Raw genomic sequence first — 9787 nt, 5'->3', positions numbered from 1 at the left:
AGCTACCTGGGACCAGACATCCGAGACACGACGGTCCCTGGTCAGCGCACTAGACCCAGCGGTATACCCCCGCCTGCCCCGAGCCCGGCCAGGATCAGAGGTCCTGGAGCCTCCTCCTCAAACCAGCCCAAAGTCGGAGCCCGTAAGAGCCAAGTTGAGCAGTTAGGGGCGGGTCAATAGTGTAAGACCAGAGGCTCTAGGAGGCCCCTCCTCTCCTGCGCAGAGCCGGGCCGAGGGCGGTCACCGGGAGCCCCCTCCCTTAAGCCCGAGTGGTGTGGCCGGAAGCAGAGCTCCCTTCCACGGTTAGCCCAGGCTCCCAGGCCTGGCGACTCGAGAACCGTCTGGAGCACCCGGCTTGTCCGACCTGGCCCGGCCGCGGGGTCCCCGGCAGGGGGCGGCCTCGCTCCGCGCCGCCCGCTCCTCCTGCATTCGCCGCCGCCGCCCGGGATGCCGCTCCTCCCCCGGCCCCGCCTCCCTGGCCCCCGCGCCGCCCGCCAGTCCGCCCGTCTCCGCAAGGCCATCGGTCCGTCCGCCCGCCCTCCCGGCGCTCCTCGCCCCGGCCCCGCTACTCCGGCAGCGCGCGTCGCTTCCTCCGTTCCGGCCGCCGCTAGCCCGTCCCCCGCCCCCGGTCCGGCCGCCGCCGCTACGCGAGGCCGGGGATTGGCAGCGCGCGTAGGCCGCGCCGCCGCGGATGGAGCCGGAATAAAGGGGCGGCCGAGAGAGCAGCTGGTCGCCGCTCGCCCCGCGCCTGCCCTGCAGGCGGCCTGGAGCAGGTGAGCGGCGGGGCGCCCGGGGCCGCATCTGGGGGCCACCCCCGCGCCCGCCGCACCCCTTCCTCTGCAGGCCCGGCCGCCCCCCCGCGCCCCTCCGCCGCGACCTGGCGGCCTCTTGAGCTCCTGGGAGGCCCAGGCCGGGCCTCGACGCGCAGCCGCTTCCTGAGCCCGGCCTGCAGCCCTGGGGCCTTTCTCCAGCCCGGCCGCCCTCGGGGCCCGCCCTCGGGTCGCAGCGGCCGGGCCATCCCGGGCGAGGGCTGACAGGACGCAGCCCAGCTGGGCCTGCAGGCAGGGCCGGCGGGAGGTGATCGGCTTTCATTCGGTTTCTCAGGGAGGAGGAAGAGCCGGGGTGGGGCGCAGGTTGGGGGCCTCCCCTGCCTCTCCTCGCCTACTCTCTCCCCTTTGCGGAGTGATCACAGAGGCTTCCTGGCTGCACCTTGCTGCAGGAGGGCTGGGGTGGCCAGGGGGAGCTGCAGGCCAAGCCAGGGGACACTGTCTGACAGCCATTCATGCCAGAAAAAGCAAACAAAACAGTGGGTTGGCACAACGGACCTAGAGGCGCTCAGAGAAGCCCACCTTCCCCCTGTCTGTCCCAGGAAGGCTTAGAGAACCGAGTGGTACCTGCTTGCTCAAGCAACCTGCTGCCTCCACCCAGAGCAGCCGCTCCTCTCCTCCCTCCCTTCCGGAAGATGCTGAGGATGACAGCGTTTAGCCTGACTCTTACATTTCTTTGGCAGAGCAGTTAGAGGCCAGGCTGGCCTGTGAACGCTTTCCTTCCTTCTTCCTCTGCTCAGGAGAAAACTTACAAACTTTTAAATGTAAGAGGCAGATGAGCTGGGAACCTGGAAGTGGGTTGCATCTGACTCTGAAAGTTCCTCCCTCTCGCTGGCATTACCTTATGCTGCCACAAAGTGGTGAGTTAGAGATTTGCCTGGGCTGGGTGGGCTTTACCTTTCAACAATTACCCAGAATGTTATAGGCTTGGAGTAAGAGAATGGAGTTATCTCTAGAGAGGTGATGAGAAATGCTCCGTGGTTAGCGTACTGCATCCTGCATTGCCAAGGCAGACCAGTGCAGTTTTTTACATTTTCCTGCAGGCCTTGACACTATGAGATTCAGAGGATTTAGGACTTTGTGTGTGTGTGTGTGTGTGTGAGAGAGAGAGAGAGAGAGAGAAAGAGAGAGAGTTCTGGGAGAGAACTAGAGTGAGGAAGTTCTGCTGTGTGGACATCAAGCCTGGGTGGTTCTGTGGCCCTGTCATCTAGCCCCCATCACCTGTGCACCTATGGGCTCTGGTCTCTGCAGGGCCACCATCGTGTCATGTGGGGAGAGAATGGGCTGTGGTCAGGGATAGTTGAGGGGGTGTGGTCAGTCCCTCATAGGTGAGGGTTTTTGAAATGGTCCTTGGTTCCATGAAGTTGTCCTAAATATCGACTGTGAGAGGCCATTTGCCACTGGGCTCTCAGACCTGGGGGGTCTGGCCTCCTCAGGTGTAAGTAGTGGTGTCCCAGATTGAGACTCAGGGTAGTGACAAAAGAGGAGCTGTGGGCCTCAAGGAGGATTCTGTATTGTAGGCAGATAACCCCAGACTCTCACTTGTGAGTCTCAGCTAAAGGGTTGGCAGGAAGCTGGAGGGGACTTGTGGAGGCTGGGATGTCCTGGCCCAGGGGCGGGGCACTGAGGTGGGTGGGAGTGGAGGCCACTGCCATTTCCACTGCCTGGAGGAGCTGAGCTGGCTGCAGACCTCTCTGATCGCCTGAGAAGGGAGGAGTTCTGCAGCCCTGAGCACCTGCCTTACCCGATTCGTGGTTTGTGATGGTGTGGTGAGTGCGGGCAGGCCAGGGAGAGGGCCCAGGAAACTGCTGCTTGTCCCTTCCTCAATCTCATACTTTCTCTCTTCTCTACAGAACAGATCACTGGGGAAGGCAGAGCCTCCCTGGTACTGCTGGGACCCTCCCTTGAAGAGCCCCCCATGTCCTGCAGGCAGAGCCTTGTAGTTTGTTCACTTGGTTACTGACTCGGGCTGTGTGACCAGCTCCTCTTCTGTGCCTTGTCTGAGGTCCTTGTCCATCTCTGTGATCGGGCAGCTTCTCTCTCTGGATTGGGTCACGTGAAGCGGGAAACTGAAGCCATTACTCTCCAAACCCTGTTTCATCTTCCCAAGCATGTCGGAAAGCTGGCAACAGCCGCCACAGACACAGCCACAGCAGCCACAGCCACCGCAGCCTCAGCACCATGCAGAGCCACCGCCAGCCCTGGCGGAGCACACACTGCCCCCGGGCACGGCGGAGAACCCCCTGGGCTGTGCCGTCTATGGCATCCTCCTGCAGCCAGACCCGGGCCTGCAGCCCCCACAACACGCGCCCCTGCAGGCAGCAGGAGAGCCAGGCCCCAAATGTGGCGTGTGTGGTCACGACCTGGCGCACCTGTCCAGTCCGCATGAGCACCAGTGTCTGGCGGGCCATGACCGCTCATTCCAGTGTACACAGTGTCTCAAAATCTTCCACCAGGCCACTGACCTGCTGGAGCACCAGTGCGTGCAGGCTGAACAGAAGCCCTTTGTCTGTGGGGTCTGCAAGATGGGCTTCTCACTACTCACCTCACTGGCGCAGCACCACAGCTCCCACAGTGGCCTGGTGAAGTGTTCCATCTGTGAGAAGACCTACAAGCCAGCTGAGGCAGCGGAGCCGGCCACCACTGCCGCCCCGTCGCTTCCTGCAGCACCCCCGCCTTCCACTGTCACCCCTGCTGAACAGGCTGACAAGCCCTACAGCTGCCCCATCTGCCAAAAGCCCTTCAAGCACCTGTCGGAGCTCTCTCGGCATGAGCGGATCCACACCGGTGAGAAGCCCTACAAGTGCACGCTGTGCGACAAGAGCTTCAGTCAGTCGTCGCACCTGGTGCACCACAAGCGCACGCACAGCTCCGAGCGGCCCTACAAGTGCGCAGTCTGTGAGAAGACCTTCAAACACCGCTCTCACCTGGTGCGCCACATGTATGCGCACTCGGGCGAGCACCACCTGTTCCGCTGCAACGTGTGCGAGTTGCATTTCAAGGAGTCGTCGGAGCTGCTGCAGCACCCGTGCACGCCAAGCGGGGAGCGGCCCTTCCGCTGCGGCGAGTGCCAGAAGGCCTTCAAGCGGCCCTCGGACCTGCGGCAGCATGAGCGCACACACAGCGCTGAGCGGCCCTTCAAGTGCGACCTGTGCCCCATGGGCTTCAAGCAGCAGTACGCACTGATGCGGCACCGGCGCACGCACAAGACCGAGGAGCCCTTCAAATGTGGCCTGTGTGAGAAGGGCTTTGGGCAGCCCAGCCACCTGCTCTACCACCAGCACGTGCACACCCTCGAGACTCTCTTCAAGTGCCCCGTGTGCCAGAAGGGCTTTGACCAGTCTGCCGAGCTGCTGCGGCACAAGTGCCTGCCCGGCGCGGCCGAGCGGCCCTTCAAGTGCCCTGTGTGCAACAAGGCCTACAAGCGGGCGTCGGCCCTGCAGAAGCACCAGCTGGCCCACTGTGCGGCGGCGGAGAAGCCCCTGCGCTGCACGCTGTGCGAACGCCGCTTCTTCTCCTCTTCTGAGTTCGTGCAGCACCGCTGCGACCCGGCCCGTGAGAAGCCACTCAAGTGCCCAGACTGCGAGAAACGCTTCAAGTACGCGTCAGACCTGCAGCGGCACCGGCGGGTACACACGGGCGAGAAGCCCTACAAGTGCCCCAACTGTGACAAGGCCTTCAAGCAGCGGGAGCATCTCAACAAGCACCAGGGCGTGCACGCCCGCGAGCAGCAGTTCAAGTGCGTATGGTGCGGGGAGCGCTTCCTAGACGTGGCCTTGTTGCAGGAGCACAGCGCGCAGCATAGTGCCGCCGCCGCGGCAGCAGAGGGCGCCTACCAGGTAGCCGCCTGCCTGCCCTGAGTCTGCGGCTGTGGCCCCTACCAGCCTGACCTGAGTCGGCGCCGTGGGCCCCGCAGGCCTCACGCAACCTAGCTCCTCACAGCTGCCTTGCACCGAAGGCCCCACCCAGCTCGGTGTTCTGAGACCTCGGGAGTGAGGACACAGGGGTACTAGGCAGGGAGAGGGTGTGGTGCTCGTACTCCTGGCACCAGCAGGCAGTGCGGGCAGCCAGATTGCTGTGGCCCATCCTGATTCCACAAGCCTCTTTCCCATCACAAGATTCGCTTTCTTGAGAGCCATCAGCCCCCCTTATTTCCGGGGCACTGGAACCAGGCTGGAAATCAAGCGGCATCTCCTGCTCTAAGGAGGGTGCGATGCCAGCCCAGCCTTCCCGTATCTTTCAACCTAATTAGCAGCCACATAGGTTATGAAAGCAGAGGTTCATGGTGGGGCTGGGATCCCAGAGGTGGGCTAGGTGTGAGGCATCAGTTGCTGTGTTGAGGAGAAGACCAGCTTTAAGACGTAGTCCTGGGGACTGGGAGGGCAGAGGGTGAGTCACAGCCCTCTCTGTCTGCTCTAGCCAGGGGTCATGTGTCCCCAGGTTTCTGGCAGGGGAGATGTGTAGGGTGGGTCTTGGGGCTGGGTCTGCCTGGAGACCAGTGGGCTCAGGGGGAAGGGGGGAAGCTGAGAAGTTCCTGTGACACCCTCAGCCAAGGGACAGTGCCATCCCTGGGGACAGGAGGAAAAGCAGCCTGTCTGTGCTAAGGGCAAATCCTCCGGTTTTGGAAGCGCTCCTCCCACCTTTGTAGTGCGGTTCCTAGGTGTGGTGGGGAATGTGGTGTGCTCTCAGCAGGCAGAACTGCTGGTGTGAAAGGCAGGGATCGTTAGCCCACCTGAGGCTGGGAGGAAGTAGGACCAGGCCTAGGATCTCCCCAGCAGATGCGAACAAGTATCCTCCCCTGAATTGTGTGAACCAAAGCGTCAGGGGCTTGGGGCACAGCCCCAGTCAGCTCACCTCAGTCCTGCTTCAGAGCCAAGACCAGGCCAGGGTGGGGACCCCCCAGTACCCTCCCTACATCAATGTGGCTGCTGGCCTGGACCCCAGGGGTCTGGTGCTGTCAAGATGTTCTGGACAACATCCAGCTACTTCAAAGGCCAGAGTGTCCTTTGGGTCCTCCTAGAGTCCCCCTGGGTCTCTGGCTGCCCATGAGGCTCATGGAGCAGAGGGTGTCCCGGTCATAGGGAGCAGAAGGAGCAAGTGGGTTACGGAAGCCTGTGGGGGACCTGGCGGATGGAGTTGACCAACATCACTGGGTGGCCACGGCCCTCCTTAGGAAGCCCAGAAGGACCTTTATTCTTAAATAATCATTTTTAACCCTGCTCTATCCCCTGCCCTCTTCCAGCCCCACCCCTCCCTGGTCTTGAAAGAAGACTAATCAGTGGACACACCAAGGGCCCCGAGGGGCAGGGAGATGCCACCGTGCTTCCCTGTCACTGTAAGGCTGACCAGCCAAGTCCACCTCCTCTGTCTGACTGAGTTCCTTCCTGTGGCCACAGGGAGGGGCTGGTCCTTCCCCTTGGTGCTGGCTCTCTGTCACAATGCCTCAAAAGACACGGAACCCAGGCCTACAACTGTCCCAACTGCTAATTCTTTTCCTTTCATTTTGCTTTCTGAAAGCAGTTTGTTATACTATTCATAACACTGTAGAGTTTAATTTCATGTCATTTTGGATCTTATATAAAAATGTGAGGATTTGGATTTTTAAAAAGAATGACTCCATTTTAGATAGCCACTTTTGATGTTAATATATAGTGAGTCCAATGTATGCTTTAGAAGTAAAGACATTGACCGTCAGAGACCAGTGCACTGCTTGTTCTGCTCCTTCTTCCACAGGGGAACAATGGACATGGAGAGGCAGAGAGGGGCACAGGTCCAAGTGGCGGCTTGGGGACTGGGGCACAGGGCTGGGTTTGAATCCTGAGCTTTGAATGTTCTGACTGTGTGGCCTTGGGAACCTCTTTTGGACTCAGTTGCTTCATCTGTAAAATGGGGAGGTTCACCTTGCCTTGCTTGGTTGTTTTGAGAATTAAATAGAGCCCCATAGAGAGTCCCTGGTGGGGACGCTTGAAGATGCTGACAGTACCAACTCCAGGACACCTGGGGCTTTCAGGAATGAGCCCGAGGCCTCCTGATTTCTTTTAGGTTTAATCACAGCCCCTGAAGTGGGAGCTGATCTGTGAGAGAGCAGCAGCTCATGGAAGGCTGGAAGCCAGGCACTGGGCCTGGTGAGCATGAGAGCTTGCTCAGCCCTGATGGAAAACCAAGGGCCTGCCTGCAGCAGCAGCAGATGCAGCCAGCCCTGCCCTGCCCCAGAGGAGGGGGAGAACCTGCTGTCACCCCACGACCACCCACCCTGTCTCACAGTGACCCTTCTACATGGCCAGCCCAGCTGCCTCCCACCTGAGCCCCTCCAGCACACCTTTCCTCCTGCACCCCTTCCCTGCCCCAGTGGCCCAGCTGCAACTCAGGCTCTGTCTGTTGCTCAAAGGTGGGGATGGGGCTGGGGAGAGAGAGGGAAAAACAGCCTCCCAAGCCTGGGCACCTGAGAGCCAGGGGAAAGTGGTCAGTAGGGGCCCCTTGCCCTGAGTTAAAAGGACAAGGAGCTGCCTACACTGCAGGTGGCCCAAAAGCTGGGTACAGAAGGTGCGAAAGGCCAGGGGACCCAGATGTGACCCAGATCCCATGTTCCTCTTCTTCCCTCTGGGTGGTCATGGGAGGACCCTGCCCTTGAGAAACCATGTGGTTCCTTCCCACAGGCTTCTACCTTCCAGGAAGAGGATGCCTAGGGCCTTGGTTCCATGCCAGGCTCAAGTCCCAGCTTGCTTTCTTGCCATGTGACCTAGGCAAAACCCACCTATCCTGAGAGGCCCCTGGAAAGTGCTAGCGTGTGTGTGAGGCTTTATAATTACCGCCACAGGTTGTCCCTCCTGAGTGGGTGACAACATGCATGGGCCAGGGCAGGAGGGGCCCTGGCTGGACATGGCTGAGCTCACATGGAACCTGCAGTGGCTTCTTCTTCCTTCGTCCCCACCCCTACCTGCCTCACAAAGCAGTGGGGTTCCTACACCTCCGCCAGGTCCTCAGCCTCTAGGCTCCAGCCTGGGCCTAAACCAGGGGAGTCAATGGGGCCCTGGTCTGGGAGCCCAGATGTTTGGGTTCAAGGCCAGGCCCTTTGGTAACACATGGCCTGAGGCCTCTGTCTGCCCCTCTCTCAGGCCTCAGTTCCCCATCTCAGTGCCCCACCAGCAGGCCTGGTGCTCTGATTCTGGGAAAGCGACAGGATCAACCCATGGCCCATTTTCCCTTCCCTGCCCCTCCTGGCCTCCAGCCTGTTCCCCTCTGGTATCTCCGACTAGCCTCTCTTGGTTGTAAGTGGCAGAAACAGCACAAACCGGCTTAAGCAGTTGCTCACTGCACCTGGCCATACAGGTAGTTCTCCCACCAATAGGCCCAGGAATGCTGACCTACAGGACAGCCAATTTCCTGTTTCCCAAACCTGATGAGTGTCTCCTCTTACAGCACAGCAGTTTTTTTTGTTTTTTTTTTTTTTAGACCGAGTCTCCCTCTGTCACCCAGGTCGGATTGCAGTGGCGCAATCTCAGCTCACTTCAACCTCCGCCTCCCAGGGTCAAGTGATTCTCCTGCCTCAGCCTCCGGAATAGCTGGAACTACAGGCACATGCCACCACGCCTGGCTAATTTTTGTATTTTTAGTAGAGACAGGTTTTCACCATGTTGGCCAGGCTGGTCTTGAACTCCTGACCTCAAATGATCCACCCGCCTCAGCCTCCCAAAGTGCTGGGATTACAGGCCACTGTACCCGGCCAAGCATAACATCTTAAAGGGGAGCTTCAGATGTTGTGACTAGGAATATAAACTAGTGCTGTATCTTTAGTCTCTGGCTAATCATTCCTTTTGGCCCAACCACTGGGAGGATGGGAAGTGTGGTGTTTTAGGATGAGGGTGACATCTGGATGATGGCCAGGGCTGGGAGGAAGCAGGAAGGAGGAGGGAGAGACTGACACAGCCTCCTCTTTGGGAGTTAGTCATTCCCCCTGGCTACTGAGAGACACCAGGAGTGGGAAGGGGAGGGGGCCATTCTCCTGGGTCCTAGAAGTTGGTGCCAGGGCAGGCTGGGCCACCAAAGGGGATATTCTTAGGAAGCCCATCATCCTGACAGCTTTTCCAAACTCCCACCATGCGCTGGCTCTGCTCCGTGCTTAGCCCTGCAGGGGACGGGGGAGAGGACGCCGCTTTCTGGGGGTGGAACCTGTACTCATGAACCGTAGTAGACTGAGTGTGGTGTCCTGGTTCAGAGCACCACAGCAGCCCTGGCTAGAGTCCCGCTTCACCACTCATTGGTTCCAGGGCTTTGGGCGGCTGTTGAAGCTCTCTGAGCCTCAATGTCCTCATCTGTGAAATGGAGTCAATAATGCTGTCTTCTGAGGTTTAGGGTAAGGGCACAGTGGAATGATTTGTGTGACATGTTTGGCATGTAGTATCCACGCAGAAGGACTAGCGCTGGGAGGTCAGAGGCAAGAGCAAGCCAGCCCAGCCCTCCCATCTGAGAGCCCTCCCATCTGAGAGCCCTCCCATCGGCCTTGCCATACACTGTACAGAAGCCTTTTCCCATCCGCCAGCAGGTCTGAGCCTCATTCCATACTTATAAGGTGGCAGGGCAGATGCTTAGGAAGTCCAGGGGTTGTTCACAGCCACGCAGTGATGAAAGTGGCCTGGAAGTGTGGGAGCTGGCCAGGTGAGCCTGGTACCTGCACACAGGTGAAGGAGAGGCAGTGGGATCTGAGCCATGTAGAGCTCCTGCTCACTCTTTGCTGGCCAGAAAGCCGGGAACAATAGCCAGGACCAGTCTAGGGCTGGCCAGGGCAGTAGAAAAGCTCTTCAGCAGCAGGCAGATGGCGTGACCAACCCCTCTGGCCCTCTCTCAACTCCTTGAACAATCAAAGCCACTGCGCTCCATCTTCCCAGATGTACAGAAGTAGTGTACTTCCCAGATGTACAGAAGTAGTGTACTTCCCAGATGTACAGAAGTAGTACAGAAGT

The 9787-nt window shown here is 59.5% G+C and overlaps 1 protein-coding gene across 2 annotated transcripts; it reads left to right on the top strand.

Moving 5' to 3' along the window:
- Window positions 1-403: 403 nt before the first annotated feature.
- Window positions 404-6521, top strand: ZNF319 (zinc finger protein 319). 2 transcript variants are annotated; one of them, XM_007993493.3, is made up of 2 exons: window positions 404-773; window positions 2681-6521. In XM_007993493.3, exon 2 carries the CDS (start codon window positions 2939-2941, stop codon window positions 4685-4687), a length of 1749 nt encoding a protein of 582 aa, XP_007991684.1. In that variant the 5' UTR covers window positions 404-773; window positions 2681-2938; the 3' UTR covers window positions 4688-6521. The 2 variants fall into 2 exon arrangements, with proteins under 2 accessions (XP_007991684.1, XP_072871521.1); XM_073015420.1 differs by having other exon boundaries at window positions 404-1687.
- Window positions 6522-9787: the final 3266 nt, after the last annotated feature.

This window comes from Chlorocebus sabaeus, chromosome 5 (genome assembly GCF_047675955.1).
Source record: "Chlorocebus sabaeus isolate Y175 chromosome 5, mChlSab1.0.hap1, whole genome shotgun sequence".
In the NCBI taxonomy this organism is placed as follows: domain Eukaryota; kingdom Metazoa; phylum Chordata; class Mammalia; order Primates; family Cercopithecidae; genus Chlorocebus; species Chlorocebus sabaeus.
This window is presented reverse-complemented; position numbering and strand designations above follow the sequence as displayed.

What these genes read in the sequence shown, in the direction of transcription:
- ZNF319 (XM_007993493.3), top strand. Translation starts at nt 2,939, where the DNA reads ATGTCGGAAAGCTGGCAACAGCCGCCACAGACACAGCCACAGCAGCCA.